The sequence below is a fragment of the Cotesia glomerata genome, linkage group LG2, assembly GCF_020080835.1.
Source record: "Cotesia glomerata isolate CgM1 linkage group LG2, MPM_Cglom_v2.3, whole genome shotgun sequence".
Taxonomy (NCBI): Eukaryota; Metazoa; Arthropoda; class Insecta; order Hymenoptera; family Braconidae; genus Cotesia; species Cotesia glomerata.
Genome location: NC_058159.1, coordinates 27549075 through 27564348, shown reverse-complemented (window position 1 = coordinate 27564348; position 15274 = coordinate 27549075). Strand labels below are relative to the sequence as shown.

Genomic DNA, 15274 nt, shown 5'->3' with positions numbered 1-15274 from the left:
CAAAAAAAAAAAACGGGCCTGTACATAAATAGATTTAATAGTTGATTTAATTATTTAAGTAAAGAAGATAACTTTAGGCCCATTTTTAACCATGCTTAAAAAAAGTATGGTTTAAGTGATAATTATAATTATTAATTAGATAAGTATCTTTAAATATAAAATTACTATTATTATTATTAATATAGATATATGTATATTATTGTGGAAATTGTTGATAATTTTTATTAGAAAATAATGTGAGACTGGACACGTTTTAGTCAGCGCCTGAAAAGCGACCGAGTTGTGATAGTTGTAACAGTAGTGATAGTAATAAAATAGGTTTAGTGGTAGTGATAGCTGCAGGTTGTCGTAGACGATGGTACCGATGATAAAATATGGATGGGGAGAGAAAGGAATCCCATAAATCATGCATGAAGGCTTTTCTTCATCAAGCCAGATGAGAGTGTTCTGTTTCGCCCAACCGACGGTGAAAATTCCCGACTATTCAAAAACCTCGAGATAGTCGCTTAGAATATTCCAGTAGTTTGGGAATAAAAAATCTCACAGGAATAATGTTATATCACAAAAACGTGACGAAATATAATATGATATTCATGAATTCAACAATCAGCGGGCGCTCGATAGAGGCATTATGTGTGCCAATTATAAATATATTCATATATATTATTTTATATTTATGAGAAGAGACAGTCAACATCTATTTCAGAATAATTATAATTAATTGTAATAATAGAACAAGATATATAAAGATATTTTTCTCATTAATAGTTGTAATAACAATTTAAATATTACCAAATTTATGTATCTATATTTTTAAATTCATTTGTCGGTTCATTTTTTTGTTTTTTTTTTTATTGTTATATTAGATCAATTAATGATACTGAGAAACAAAAATGGTACTTGTTTCTAAGTATTAACTTGGGTCCAATGTTGACGTTTATTTACTTGACAATTTATCAAGCAATTACCAAATATATATATATTTATTATAGATGTGTCTGGAAAACTTATATATTTAAATATATAAATAAATACAACAAAAATTATTGCTGTTATAGAAATACAATTTAAAAAGCTGCGATAGGCAGCTTAATCTTCGATGCGGGTAATCGTAGAATAGAAAAAATAAAAAACTGGTTCTCGACATAACTTTATGAATTTAAAAATTTATTTGAAATGTGAATTGAAGTCAATATTATATTAGAGCATATCGATAATTCATATGATGTCGTTAATGGACCAATATTGTTTTAAGCTGTAAAAAAGGTGTACAGTTTTATTTTGTTGAGTAAATTATAACTGATAAAAATCAAAAGTCATTCTCATGGCAAAATAATCAAACTATTGACGGCGGAAAGAACAAATCTGCCTAATATAAAGTTGCTTAGAGTTTTAATTATTTTAAAATATTGTTATCAAATTTTATTATTTACTATGTACTTAATACTTAATTCATAATTAATTATCTTCAATTGTTTTAATTATTGTTATACTTTTAGGCGAAAAATCATACTGGCTGGATAAACTTTTATTTCATATAAAGAATAAATCTATCGAAAAAATTTCTTCTTTTTTATTTTACCTGTGGACATTTATTTTAGGAGAACTTTATTAAGTTATTAATAATGAAACTGAAGTTTGCGGGCATTTGTCATTTTTTGGACTTTTGCGACAAATAAAGTAATAGTAGAAAAAAATTTTTTTTCATATTAGAATGATAACTTTTTGACATATCTACAAGTAGAATTTTTTAGAAAAATTCTTTTATAACTTTATAAATTTATTTGTTTAAAAAAATCACAGATTTCATTATATGTCAGCTAGCTTCGGTATCAATGATACTAAAGTTAGCCGACGTTTTTAATTTTTTTTTTTTATAATTAAATTAGAAAATACACAAAAAAATATTTATAAAAAATTGCACTTACAATTTTTAAAGTTTTTTACAAATGAAAATTTTTTTTCTTTTTTTTTGTAGTCATTTTTTTCAATAAAAAAAAATTAAATAATTTTTAAATGTCGGCTAACTTAATTTTCATTTAGTATCATTATTAATATTACATGATATAATACTGAAGTTAGCCGACGTTTTTAATTTTTTTTCAATAATTTAATTAAAACAAAATAGTATTTTTGCTCGACGGGCAGAAAGCGTCAACTTTCGGCCCGCTTCGCTAAACGAAAGTGCCGATTTCTGCCTTCGTCGAGCAAAAAAATAGTATACACTCCACGGGAAGTAAATAAGAAAGCCTCAGATCACATGTTTGTCAACCTCGGCTTCGCCTCGGCCGACAATTACATGTGATCTGAGACATTTCTTACTTTACTTCCCTAGGTGTGTAATATACTATTTTCTTACCTAGGGAAGTAAAGTAAGAAATGTCTCAGATCACATGTAATTGTCGGCCGAGGCGAAGCCGAGGTTGACAAACATGTGATCTGAGGCTTTCTTATTTCCTGCCCGTAGTGAGAATACTATTTTTCTCCTCGACGGAGACGGAAAGCGGCATTTTCGTTTAGCGCAGCGGGCGGAAAATTGACGCTTTCCGCCCGGAGGGCAGAAAAAATAATTACACACCTGTGGCAAGAAAATGAGAATGTCTCAGAACACATATATGTTGCCCGAGGCGAAGCCGAGGTCGACATATATGTGATCTGAGATATTTATTATTTTGCTGCCATAGGTTTGTATACTATTTTTCTCCTCGACGGAGACGGAAAGCGGCATTTTCGTTTAGCGCAGCGGGCGGAAAATTGACGCTTTCCGCCCGGAGGGCAGAAAAAATAATTTTTAACTAGATCATTGTTAATGAACTATTTAATAATAATACTGCACAAATAATTTATATAAAAAGTTTAAAAAATAAAACAATAGTATTGTGAATTTTATTTGCCTTTTTTTTATATTTTGATAGTTAGTAAAGCAATGTTTATAAAACAATCCATGTACTCTACAAACTTGTAATAATTTAATTTCGAATCTTTCTTAGCCGTCGATTATTAATTAAAAACTAATTTTTAATCAACTTAAAAAAATAAATTCTGTAATTAGAATGAGTTTAAATATTTGTGACAAATTCTGTGCATGATATCACTCTTAATCAGAGCATTTGTTAGTAAAGTTTAAAATAACATTTTTTTTCAATTTATTAACTTTTATTTTATTTTTTTTTTATACCCGCCCTGACCAGCAAAGCCTCGACTTCGCCTCGGCTTTGCAAAAGTCGGGCGGCGCCCCCCTCACACCCGGCAAAACCTCGGCTTCGCCTCGGTTTTGCAAAACCCCTTCCACGGGGTTACGTACTTTCGGCTGGAGAGCAAGAAAAATTGCACTTACAGTTTATCAAATTTTTTACAAATGAAATTTTTTTATAATACTAAAGTTAGCCGACGTTTTTATTTTGTTGTTTTTTTCATTTATTAAATTATAACTAAAAAATATTTTTAAGAAATTGCATGAGTAGTTTTTTAAATTTTTTTTATAAATGAATTTTTTTTCAATTTTTTTGTAATAATTATTTTTAAAAAAAATTTTTCAGAGGTCGGCTAATTAAATTTTCATTAACATGATACTAAAATTATCAGACATTTAAAAATTTGTAATTTTTTGAATAAATAAAAAAATACTTTCAAAAAATTATCAAATTTTTTTTTCAATAAAAAAATTCTAAAAATTTGCAGATGTCAGCTAATTTAATTTTCATTAATATCACACTATTAATATTTTTATTGATATAAATTTTCTTTTCACTGGTATATATTTTGTCAATTAAATAAAAATAATTTACAATTAATAAAATTTGCACAATGTCTGGTACTTGCAGTTTCGTGATTAATAAAACTCGTGAAAAAGATAGCTAAAACATTCCAGTACAAAATATAAATCTCAATTATTATTTGCGTAATTTTGACAAATCACTCCAATTTATTCAAGAGTCACACTCTCAACAACGGCCGATAGAGAGCGCCAGCTCTCGTGATAAACAGTCCACTTGTGCTCGAAACTCGAAAGTTGACAGCAGTGCAGTGAATGAAACCCAGTAATTAAAAAATTAAATATTTACATAACTGTTAATATTCATACTCACATTTACTAATTATGGGTAAGTATTTGCAAATTATAAATACTTTTTCTTAATTATTTCTTCTTTAATTTAATTAAAATTTATTTAATTTACTCCAATATTTTCATTGCTACGTGTCATAACCTGAGTAACCGGCTTTAATTTTTATTATTATATATATACACTGTTATAAATAAACATAATTTTTTTTCAGCGGTAACGAGTGGAGTGTCATTTATCCTGTCGTCCATATTCACAGTAATTTTATTTTCTGGAATGCAAATGTACAAAAGCTGGCTGACTTCTTCCCAACTGCATACGATTTTTGGTGGTTATTTAGGATCCATGCTTTTTATTTTTATTTTAACAGCAGTAGGAAATCTAGAGTCTTCAATATTTGGAAAAAATTTCCAATTAAAATTATTCCCCGAAGGTAATTATTTACATTAAGGGGGAACACCACTGTGACCGTCGCAAAAAAAGGTGATTTTAGGGAATTTTTTTGACAGGAAAAATAAAGGAATTTAGGGACCGGATTTTTTTTTATTTTATTAAGGGTGCATTAAAGATTATTACTAGAAAAAATTTCTCCCTCCATGGTCGCACCGATAACTAAAAAACGGATCATCTGAAAATAAAAACCCAAATTGCTTTTTAATCAGTAAGGATGTAGTTATCGTTGCACCTACGGAATTTTTAAAAGATTTTTTTAACCGGGTTAAAACAAAAAGAAAAACAGTAAAAATAATAAGAAAATTTTCAATCAGTCGCCATTTTTTTGAAAATTAAAATTGACGTTTTTAAAGATATAAACTCATCCCGATGTTACACTCATCAAGAGCTTTCATTTGAGTACTCACATGCATTTTGATATATTTTTCATATATGCATATGTATATATAAAACGTATATTTTAAAAATATAAGCTCATCCCGATGTTACACCCATCAAGAGCTTTCATTTGAGGACGGACATGCATTTTTGATATATACATATATATATAATATATATAAATATATGAAAAATTGATGTGGGCACTCAAATGAAAGGTCTCGATGAGTATAATGTCAAGGTGAGCTTATATCTTTAAAAATGTTAGTTTTTGAACAGCTAATTAAAGAAAAATAAAAAAATTATGAGCGACCTTTCGAAATTTAAATTTTGAACTGAAACTTTCAGAAAATTATTTTTTTTTTTGGTCTGCAAAATTATACTGTAACGAGAAAAAAAATTAAAAAAAAAAAAAAAAATTCGATTTTTGACGATATTTGAAATTTAAAAAAATTCGGAGCGACCTCTTAAAAATTTTTTTTAAAGCTGTTTTTTGAAGAGGGCTCTTAAAACATCAAAAACTAACATTTTTTCACGCGAGACTAAAAAAAAAAGATAGTCGGTTTTTGGGCCACCCTAATATATATATATATATATATATATATATATATATATATATATATATATATATATATATATATATATATATATGTATATGTAAAATTGATGTGGGTACTCAAATGAAAGGTCTTGATGAGTGTATTATCGCAATTAGCTTATATCTTTAAAAATGTCAATATTTCACGAGATACAAGGTCTTCATTATGTTAAATTGCACTGTACTTACTTAACTATTGATATTTTTAAAGATGTAAGCTCATCCTGATGGTACACTCATCGAAAGCTTTCATTTGAGTACCCACATGCATTTTTGATATATTTTTCATATATAATATATAAATATATAAAATATATGAAAAATTGAAGTGGGTATTCAAATGAAAGCTCTCGATGAGTGTAATATCGGAATGATCTTATATCTTTGAAAATGTCAATCGTGCACAAGATACAAGGTCATTTCTTAATTATTGATATTTTAAAAAATGTAAGCTTATCCCGATGTTACACACATCAAGAGCTTTCATTTGAGTACCCACATGCATTTTTGATATATTTTTCATATATAATATATAAATATATAAAATATATGAAAAATTGATGTGGGTACTCAAACGAAAGGTCTCGATGAGTGTAACATTGGGATGAGCATATATCTTTAAAAATGTTAATAGTTCACGAGATACAAGGTCATTTCTTAATTATGTATCTAGAGATAAAGAATTTTCGAAAGCAGCCTAAATTCTTATCACAATAAATAGACTATCGGTGAGAGTAATATGAAACCTTGAAGAGACACAAATTCAAATCAAGACCTTTGCAATGACAGTAAATTTCACGGAATTTTTTATTTTAAAGATTTTTTTAGCCGGGTTAAAAAAAAAGAAAAACAGTAAAAATAATAAGAAAATTTTTAGTTGCCATTTTTTTGAAAATTAAAATTTTCAAAATTCTATACGTGCAACGATAACTACATCCTTACTGATTAAAAAACAATTTTGGTTTTTATTTTCAGATGATCTGTTTTTGAGTTATCGATGCGTAATAATTAATAACTGTGTATCAATTAAATATTTTTTAATGAAAATTTAATTAATTTTTCGACCGTCACAGTGGTGTTTCCCCTTAATAATAACAAAATAAATTATGTAAATTTCGTTCAATTTTATTAATCAAATTTTAAAATTGTTACAGTATTTATATCATTATTGTTTTCAATGACTGCGTCCGGTTTAGTTCATCGAGTGTCTACCACCACGTGTTTCCTCTTCTCCATGGTAGCACTCTATTACATTAATAAGATATCTCAAGAAAATTATTCAGCTTCAATGACAACAACAACGTTGCATACAAAAAAGAAAAAGTAATCGGTATAAGTAATACAAATGAAATAAAATTTTATCCTATCTTAAAATACTTTTCAATTAAAAATAAATTTTTTTCATACATTAACTCAGATATTACCTATTTCTTATTATTAATATTATCTAAAACCAACTACATCTACTCAATCGATTTAGTATTTGTTGTGTTTTTACTATTTTTTACAGCTTCGTCCTGGTCGCTGAAATATTCAAAGGCTTCATCATTGGTATGAGAGCTAATGCTGTTCTTGGAGCCAATTTCTCCATTTTGCGGTAAAAGTTGTTTGTAAATAGACATTGCTTGAGCGACTAAACCCGAGACATTGCCGACATTGCTCGGCAAAATCAAAGTGTTATTTGTTTTGGCTAAGCGACTGAAAGCGTGAACGTACTGCTCAGCAATATTCAAGGCAGCGGCGTTTTTTCCATCCTCGTGACCTAAAGCTTTAGCGACGATCTGGAGTGCTCGGGCACGAGCTTCAGCAACTGCCAGCAAGGCATTTGCTTCTCCACTGGCCTTGTTTATTTGCTCTTGTTTTTCAGCTTCAGACGCTAATATTCTCGCCTGACGTTTACCTTCGGCGACGTTTATGTCCGCTGATCTTATTCCCTCGGATTCTAATATTGCAGCACGTTTTTTACGCTCGGCTTCTACTTGCATCTGCATTGCCTCTTGGACTCTGGATGGCAATCGGATATCACCTAAATAAAAAATGTTAGAAATATTATTTCAAGTTTAAAATAATTAATAGAAATAACATTCAATAAATTATACTGAAATTAGTTGACAACGGAGAATTTTTTTTAATTCTATAACAAATCAATTACAATAAAAAAAAATGCTTCTAAAATTTTTTATTAATAATCTATATTATTAAGAGAATAAGCAAAATTTTGTGACCAGTGTATTTATATGATAAAATGGGTTTTTATGGTTAAATTTGGTATCATTGGAAAAGTCTTGACTAATGTCTGGAAAAATGCTCTATCTTTAGATACATAATTGAGAAATGACCTTGTATCTCGTGAACTATTGACATTTTTAGAGATATAAGCTCATCCCGATGATACACTCATCAAGAGCTTTCATTTGAGTACCCACATCAATTTTACATATATTTTATATATTTATATATATTATATCAATGTATATATGAAAAATATATCAAAAATGCAAGTGGGTACTTAAATGAAAGCTCTTGATGAGTGTAACATAGGGATGAGCTTATATCTTTAAAAACGTCAATAGTTAAGAAAGTACAGTGCAATCTAACATAATTAAGAACTGATCTGGTATCTTATGGAATATTGATATTTTTAAAGATATAAGCTCATCCCGATGTTACACTCATCAAGACCTTTCATTTGAGTACCCACATCAATTTTTCATATATTTATGTATATTATATATATGTATATATGACAAATATATCAAAAATGCATGTAGGTACTCCAATGAAAGCTCTTGATAAGTGTAACATCAGGATGAGCTTATATTTTTAAAAATGTCAATAGTTAAGAAAGTACAGTGCAATCTAACATAATTAAGAACTGATCTGGTATCTTATGGAATATTGATATTTTTAAAGATATAAGCTCATCCCGATGTTACACTCATCAAGACCTTTCATTTGAGTACCCACATCAATTTTTCATATATTTATATATATATTATATATATGTATGTATGACAAATATATCAAAAATGCATGTAGGTACTCAAATAAAAGCTCAAGATGAGTGTAACATCAGGAAGAGCTTATATTTTTAAAAAAGTCAATAGTTAAGAAAATACAGTGCAATTTAACATAATTAAGAAACGACCTTGTATCTTGTGAAATATTGACATTTTTAGAGATATAAGCTCATCCCGATGTTATACACATCGAGACCTTTCATTTAAGTACTCACATCAATTTTTTATATATTTATATATATTATATATATAGGTATATATATATATATATATATATATATATATATTTATGTATATTATATATATGTATATATGAAAAATATATCAAAAGTGCATGTAGGTACTCCAATGAAAGCTCTTGATGAATGTAATATCAGGATGAGCTTATATCTTTAAAATCGTCAAGAGTAAAAAAAGTACAGTGCTATTTAACTAAATTCATTATTTAATAAAGCAAAATTTGATTTATTTATAGTTCACAAGTCACGGCAGTCACATAGTGACTGCAAGGTTGCCCTTTTTTTCTAATTTTCACTTATGAAATTTTTTTTCATAATAATTTAATTGTTATAAAATTCTAAAAAAACTCCTAACGTCTGTCAACTTCAGTGTTAGAATAAGTAATAGAATAAAACTTACGAATTTCATAACGTAAACAGGTAATACCCCAGTCTTCGCTAGCTTTGTTGATACTCTCGACAATACTAACATTAAGATCTTCTCTTTCCCTAAATACATTGTCTAGAGCGATTTTTCCCAACTCAGATCTCATTGTTGTCTGCGCCAATTGAATAATAGCAAATTCCGGATCCTCAACACCGTAAGAAGTCTTGTAAGGATCGTTGACCCGTAAATACAAGACACCATCAATGTCCAAAGTAACATTGTCTCTCGTAATGGCACTTTGTTTGGGTACGTCAATTGCCATTTCTTTTAAGCTTTGAACATATTTTATGTTGTCAATAAAAGGGACTAAAAAATTCAAACCAGGCTCCAACATTCTGTGAAATTTTCCCATGCGCTCCACGATCCAGGCCTACAAATTAGTTGTTTTGGTTAAGAATTGCAAATATAACAATTTAAAAATACTAACCTCTTGCTGAGGAACAAACATGATGATGGTGTTCAAAGGAGTTGATGACTTTTCACGTATCTGGACAGGACATGCTGAAGCTAGAGCCGTGGATGATGTAATATCTGTATGTGCTACGGCATTCTATGGAAAATCATAGAGATTTTGTTATTATTTATGATAATAAATCTAACAGAAATTTAATAATTTTTAGAATTTTTTTTTAACAAATAAATTATGACAAAAAAAAATAAAAAAAATTGACATGTAGAAATTTAACAAAATTAAACATGCAATTTTTTAAAAATAATTTTTTTTGTTTATTATTATTATTTAATTTATTTTTAAGGTTATTTGTTTCTATTTTTATTAGCACTATAAACTAATTTAATATAATTAATATTTACCCTTAAAAGTCCAACGTTTCTTGATAAAAATCTCGATTTTCCAATCATGGTGTCAAATAAAATTTTTTTTTAATCTAATACAAAAACTCGAGACACCGGTGCACACGTTTACTCACGTTTTGAGCTAGCGTTTATATTTATGAGTGTATGAGGAAGCAGTTTGAAATTATTTAAACTTTCCCCTGTTTAGTCATGTGAGTATATAGGAATTTTCTCAATTAAATCCCCACATACAATTTTCTTAATATTTTCTTGAGCCTGCCGGTGAGTTATCCAGGAAGATGAAAATTTAACTCTGGTTTTTCTATTTCAATTCTCCTTCAGTAAAGTTTAAGGTTTGTTTTCATGAAAATAAAAATTTTAATGCGCTACAGTTTTATTTAAACCACCAGAAGAGGTTAAGTGTTAAGTTGCTTATGAGAAACACGTGTAGCAGTTGAATTTATTTACTTGTATCATTTTTTAGTTTTTATTTATTAAAAACTGTGTTATAAATATTTTTTTTATTGTTTATAAATTATTTACAATGAAGTTTAATAAAAAAAGGAAACAAGTTGTTGAGGTATGTAAAAAAAGTTTTTTTATTTTAGTTTTTAAATTTATAAACTATTATTTTTTTTTTATAAACAATTTAATGTAAAAAAATAATGTAAATAATATAAAAGAATAATGTTAAAAAATCATGACATTAAAGTTAGCAGTCACTTAAAAATTTTTTAATTTTATTGAGTGAAAATTAATTTAGCAGATATTTGATAATTTTAAGAATTTTTTTAACAAATAAATTATGGCAAAAAAAATTATAAAAAAAAATTGACATGTAGAAATTTAAAAAAATTAAAAATGCAATTTTTCAAAAATAATTTTTTGGAACAAATTTATTTGTTAAAAAAAACTAAGAAATAATCAAGTGACTGCTAACTTTAATGTCATTTTTGGAAACAAAAAAATTTGTTCCAAAAAATTATTTTTGAAAAATTGTATTTTTTAATTTTTTAAATTTCTACATATCAATTTTTTTAAATAATTTTTTTTTTTGCCATAATTTATTATAAAATTCTTAAATATATGCTAAATTAATTTTCATAAAAAAATAAGTACTTGGCAAAGATTTTGTGAATTGATAAAAATTAAATAACTTTATTAAAAAAATTAATTATTAATTTTAAATGTAAATATTATTTATTTTATGAAAGAATAATTTATTAAATAATTGATATTTTTTTTAGGAGGTAAAAGAAGAAGAGGAAGATGTTGAGTTGGGATCAGATGATGCTGAAGAACTTGACGATGATGATGGTAATGCTGAATTTGAATCAGAGGATGAAGAAGACTGTAAAGGATTTAAAACCGTAATGAAAAGAAACCTTGAAACCACAGAGAATGATCAGCCGGCGAAAAAAATGAAAAAAGAAAATCCTTTTAAACAACCAACTGTTGAAGAATTAAATCAACTTAGAGAAACAGAAACTTTGTATCATTCACATTTATTCCGGCTTCAGATAGATGAAGTATTGGCTGAAGTAAGACCGAAAGATAAATACAAAAAAAAATTTGATGTTTGGTTTAATAAATTTAAGGACACTGTATTAGCAATAAAAGAAACTGACGAAAAACAGGTAAAATTTTATTTACATAATTTTATATTTTTTCGGTAATTATTTACAAGTGGGTGCAACCTATTTTTGGCCATATTTAGGTAAAAAATTAATATTTAAAAATTTTTTTTTATTCTGCTTGTTTTTACGGCGCATTTATGATAAGAAATATCGCGAAAGAAAAAAATAAAGATTTTGATAGCTTTTTTGCCTTCAAAAGTTGGAAAAAATTTTAGCTCATGTTTTTGGATAAAATTTCTATTTTATTTTTTTTTTTTCAAAGTACATCAAAAAACGAACAATTAAAAAAAAAAAATTGAATATCACATTTATAAATTTTTTTGAAAATTTGTTAAAATTGTAGTAACCAACTTTTTTTTTTAAATTGTTGATTTTTTTGTCTTTTTCAAAAAAAATATATCAAAATTTTCAAAAAAGAATTTTGTCCTAAAAAATGAAAATTAAAATAGTGTGCCTCACTTATAAATAATTACCATTTTTTCTTAATATTACTTCAACAAAATGTTTCCTTTTTTTTAGCTGAGTAAATTAAAGTCTTTGAAAAAACTCAAAGTAAAAATAGCCGACGTCGAGGTTCCTAAGAATGAAAAAGGGACTTACAGGTTTTTAAAACCATCGAGCATTAGTGTCATCGGATCCTACCCTCTCGGAACCTCAATAGGACCGAACATCGTGATAGACGTGATGATAGAGATGCCCTCAGCTTTGTTCCAGAAGCACGACTACGAAAACTACAGATATCTAAGAAAGCGCGCTATTTACTTAGCATACATTGCCAACAGTCTTAAGCCTGAGGTAGCAGAAAAGAAGACTTACTATGGCGAGAGCTGGATGCCCAAGTTAAAAATAGTTCCCTCTGGATCTTTGAGCAAGAGAGTCACAATTTGCTTGCATTTGACCGCGGAACCAACTAGCTTCAAATTAAGCCGATTTTTACCGGAAAAAAATAACGTTAAACCCCAGTGGTACCTCGAAAATCCCGAGCTTACTGATCTTGTCCCCACTCCTCATTACAATTCGAGCATCCTTCGGGATTTAACAATGTCCCAAAATCACGCAGAGAGTATTAAATTAATTACCGAGTATCCAAGTCTAAGAGACGGAATTATTCTGCTGAAAATTTGGCTGCGCCAAAGACAGCAAGAGCAAGCTTATGACGGCTTCAATGGTCACATTTTGTCAATGTACGTGTTGTACTTGCTGTCTAAAAAGCAAGTAAGTACTTACATGAGCAGTTACCAAGTCGTGAGGAACGTATGGAACAATTTAGCTACAACAAACTGGACCGAGGAAGGAATTTCAATGTCTCGCGAGCCCGAAGCTAAAGAAAGAGCAGCAGAGTACTTAAAATACTACGACTGCGTTTTTCTTGACAGCTCTGGTTATCATAATTTAGTAGCTAATGTCTCGGCTAATAATTACCTCTGGATCCGCAGCGAAGCATCGCAAGCTATTAAATTCCTCAATGACGAAAAAGGCAACAGTTTCTCCAGCCTTTTTATGAAACGTCTGAATTTCTACTCCAATTTTGACCACTTTATTTGTCTGCGTGATACCGAAGCTCTCCAACAGCTAGCAGACAAAGTTTCTGATGACCACAAGCTGGATTTGGGAGTAAATAAACGCGCTCAAGTTGTCAAACTGCTTGTTGATGTACTGAAGAAAGGCTTGGGGCAGAGAGTCTTGCATATTTACATTCAACCGGAACAATACAAAGAGTGGGAAGTAACAGAAGATAATTCATCAAGGTTAGGGAAGCTTTTAATTGGATTGCAATTAAATCCAGAGCATTGTTTCAATGTTATTGACAAAGGACCGGTGGCTAATCTTCCCGAAGCCGAGGAGTTCAGAAATTTCTGGGGAAACAAATCAGAACTTCGTCGGTTTCAAGATGGCTCTATTTGCGAGGCTGTTGTTTGGGCAAAAAAGAGTCCTTTGTCTATTAAAGACTTCAAAGGGAAAAAAAATATAGCTTCAAAGGGAAAATTAAAGGAAAAATCCAGTTCATTGGCGGAAAAAAGAATTATTTGTCAAAGAATAATAACTTTTTTAATGAAAACAAAATTTGATTTGTCAAAAGATCAATTTTTGTACGTTGCTAATCAGATTGAAGAGTTTTTGGAGTTAAAGAAGACTAAAGTAACTAATTTCCAGTATGGAACTGGGGAAGAAGCGACATTGCAAGTTATTAATGTCTTCAGTGAGTTTGAAAAGGAATTAACATCAATGGCTGATCTGCCATTGGCTATTACAGGTGTCCAAGGAAGCAGTCCAGTGTTTAGATACTCAGAAGTGTTCCCTCCTCTTGCTACCGTCTACAAGGCCGATGATATTAACACAGTTGTTGGAAAGCACTGCCTGTTGCTCAAAGAAGATACTTTGCAAGAGGTGCCAAAGTACGCGCCAGCTATCGAGGCAAGTGTCCAATTGTCAGCGAGTGGAAAGTGGCCAGACGAGTTGGAAGCCGTGAGAAAAACTAAAGCTGCCTTTCACATCCAGATTGCTCAGTGCTTGAGGAAACAATACAAGCTAAAAGCCAAGGCGAATTTCAGTCACGTTGATGTCTTTAAAAAGGGATTTGTTTTTAGACTGAGGGTCGCTCATCAAAAGGAAATAGCTTGTATGAAGAAAATTGTGGGTGAGGACGGAGTTATTAAGTACAGAGACAATGAAGAGTCTGTAGCGCTTGAAAATAAATTGTTCCGGTTGCCAAAATTGACTGGAGCAATTTATGGTCTTCATTCTCAGCAGCCCTCTTTTGGTCCCACTTGTTGTTTAGCTAAGCGCTGGCTCTCAGCCCATCTTATAGATCACGTTCATATGCCTGAAGTCGTTGTGGAGCTGATAGTTGCTTTTGTTTATTTGTCACCTGAACCGTACAAGCCGGTGCAAATGCCACAAGTGGGTTTTATTCGGTTCTTAGAATTTTTATCGAGCCATTCTTGGGATACTAATGCGATAATTGTTAATTTTAATGATGAAATGGACAAGGATCAGGTTTTAGCAGTCGAGAATTTATTTAGTACAGCGAGAGATACACTGCCAGCTTTATTTATTTCGACTCCGTATGACCGGGAAACTTCCACGTGGACCAAACACGCTCCTTCGAGATTGATTCTCGATAGAATTAGTTCCTTAGCCAGGGAAACTTTGAAACTTGTTGAGACTGAACTCTTGAAAAGTTCGGTGTTGGTTTGGAGACCGATGTTCAAACCTCCGCTGGTGGTTTATGATTGTCTGATATATATTAAGGATCAGTTTAATCCCCGGAGGTATCAGTATCACTCTCTTGATATTGAGGAGAGTTTCCCGGTAACTTCTTGGCATCCTTATCGCTTTCATCCGGAACAGAAGCTGCCTGTTGTTCAATTTGATCCCGTGGATAAGTATTTGGAGGAATTGAGAGCTGGATACGGGGAGTTTGCTCTCTTCTTTCATGACACTTACGGTGGATCTTTGATTGGAGTTTTATTTAATCCACAAGCTTTGGATGCTAAGGAGTTCAAAGTAGCTAATATTAATTGCCGGAGGCTTGATAATAATGGTAAACTTGTTCTTAATGTTGCTGCGATTATTGAAGACTTTTCGATTATTGGGCAAGGTCTTGTTGAAAGAATTGATGTACAATCTGATAAATTATTAAATTAAATAAAGTTTGTTGTA

The 15274-nt window shown here is 29.8% G+C and overlaps 3 protein-coding genes across 4 annotated transcripts; 2 read left to right on the top strand and 1 right to left on the bottom strand.

Annotated features, from left to right (window-relative positions):
• The first annotated feature begins 3951 nt into the window (after positions 1-3951).
• On the top strand, positions 3952-6911 carry LOC123258749 (protein KRTCAP2 homolog). Its single transcript, XM_044718958.1, has 3 exons — positions 3952-4103; positions 4279-4497; positions 6648-6911. Exons 1-3 carry the CDS (start codon positions 4100-4102, stop codon positions 6818-6820), a joined length of 396 nt encoding a protein of 131 aa, XP_044574893.1. The 5' UTR covers positions 3952-4099; the 3' UTR covers positions 6821-6911.
• LOC123258745 (stomatin-like protein 2, mitochondrial) lies at positions 6598-10264 on the bottom strand. Its single transcript, XM_044718949.1, has 4 exons — positions 9993-10264; positions 9607-9729; positions 9153-9549; positions 6598-7519 (listed from the first exon to the last, which is right to left on the bottom strand). Exons 1-4 carry the CDS (start codon positions 10038-10040, stop codon positions 6957-6959), a joined length of 1131 nt encoding a protein of 376 aa, XP_044574884.1. The 5' UTR covers positions 10041-10264; the 3' UTR covers positions 6598-6956.
• Positions 10265-10384: 120 nt separating this feature from the next.
• Positions 10385-15274, top strand: LOC123258740 (nucleolar protein 6). 2 transcript variants are annotated; one of them, XM_044718933.1, is made up of 4 exons: positions 10385-10554; positions 11222-11291; positions 11325-11611; positions 12131-15274. In XM_044718933.1, exons 1-4 carry the CDS (start codon positions 10519-10521, stop codon positions 15257-15259), a joined length of 3522 nt encoding a protein of 1173 aa, XP_044574868.1. In that variant the 5' UTR covers positions 10385-10518; the 3' UTR covers positions 15260-15274. The 2 variants fall into 2 exon arrangements, with proteins under 2 accessions (XP_044574868.1, XP_044574867.1); XM_044718932.1 differs by having other exon boundaries at positions 11222-11611.

Coding starts and splice junctions, on each gene's coding strand:
- LOC123258749 (XM_044718958.1), top strand. Junction 4,498..6,647: donor ATTAAAATTATTCCCCGAAG/GTAATTATTTAC, acceptor AAATTGTTACAG/TATTTATATCATTATTGTTT.
- LOC123258745 (XM_044718949.1), bottom strand. CDS start 10,040: ATGATTGGAAAATCGAGATTTTTATCAAGAAACGTTGGACTTTTAAGG. Junction 9,550..9,606: donor TGTTTGTTCCTCAGCAAGAG/GTTAGTATTTTT, acceptor ACTAATTTGTAG/GCCTGGATCGTGGAGCGCAT. Junction 7,520..9,152: donor CTGTTTACGTTATGAAATTC/GTAAGTTTTATT, acceptor TTTTTTATTTAG/GTGATATCCGATTGCCATCC.
- LOC123258740 (XM_044718932.1), top strand. CDS start 10,519: ATGAAGTTTAATAAAAAAAGGAAACAAGTTGTTGAG. Junction 10,555..11,221: donor AAAGGAAACAAGTTGTTGAG/GTATGTAAAAAA, acceptor TATTTTTTTTAG/GAGGTAAAAGAAGAAGAGGA. Junction 11,612..12,130: donor AAGAAACTGACGAAAAACAG/GTAAAATTTTAT, acceptor CCTTTTTTTTAG/CTGAGTAAATTAAAGTCTTT.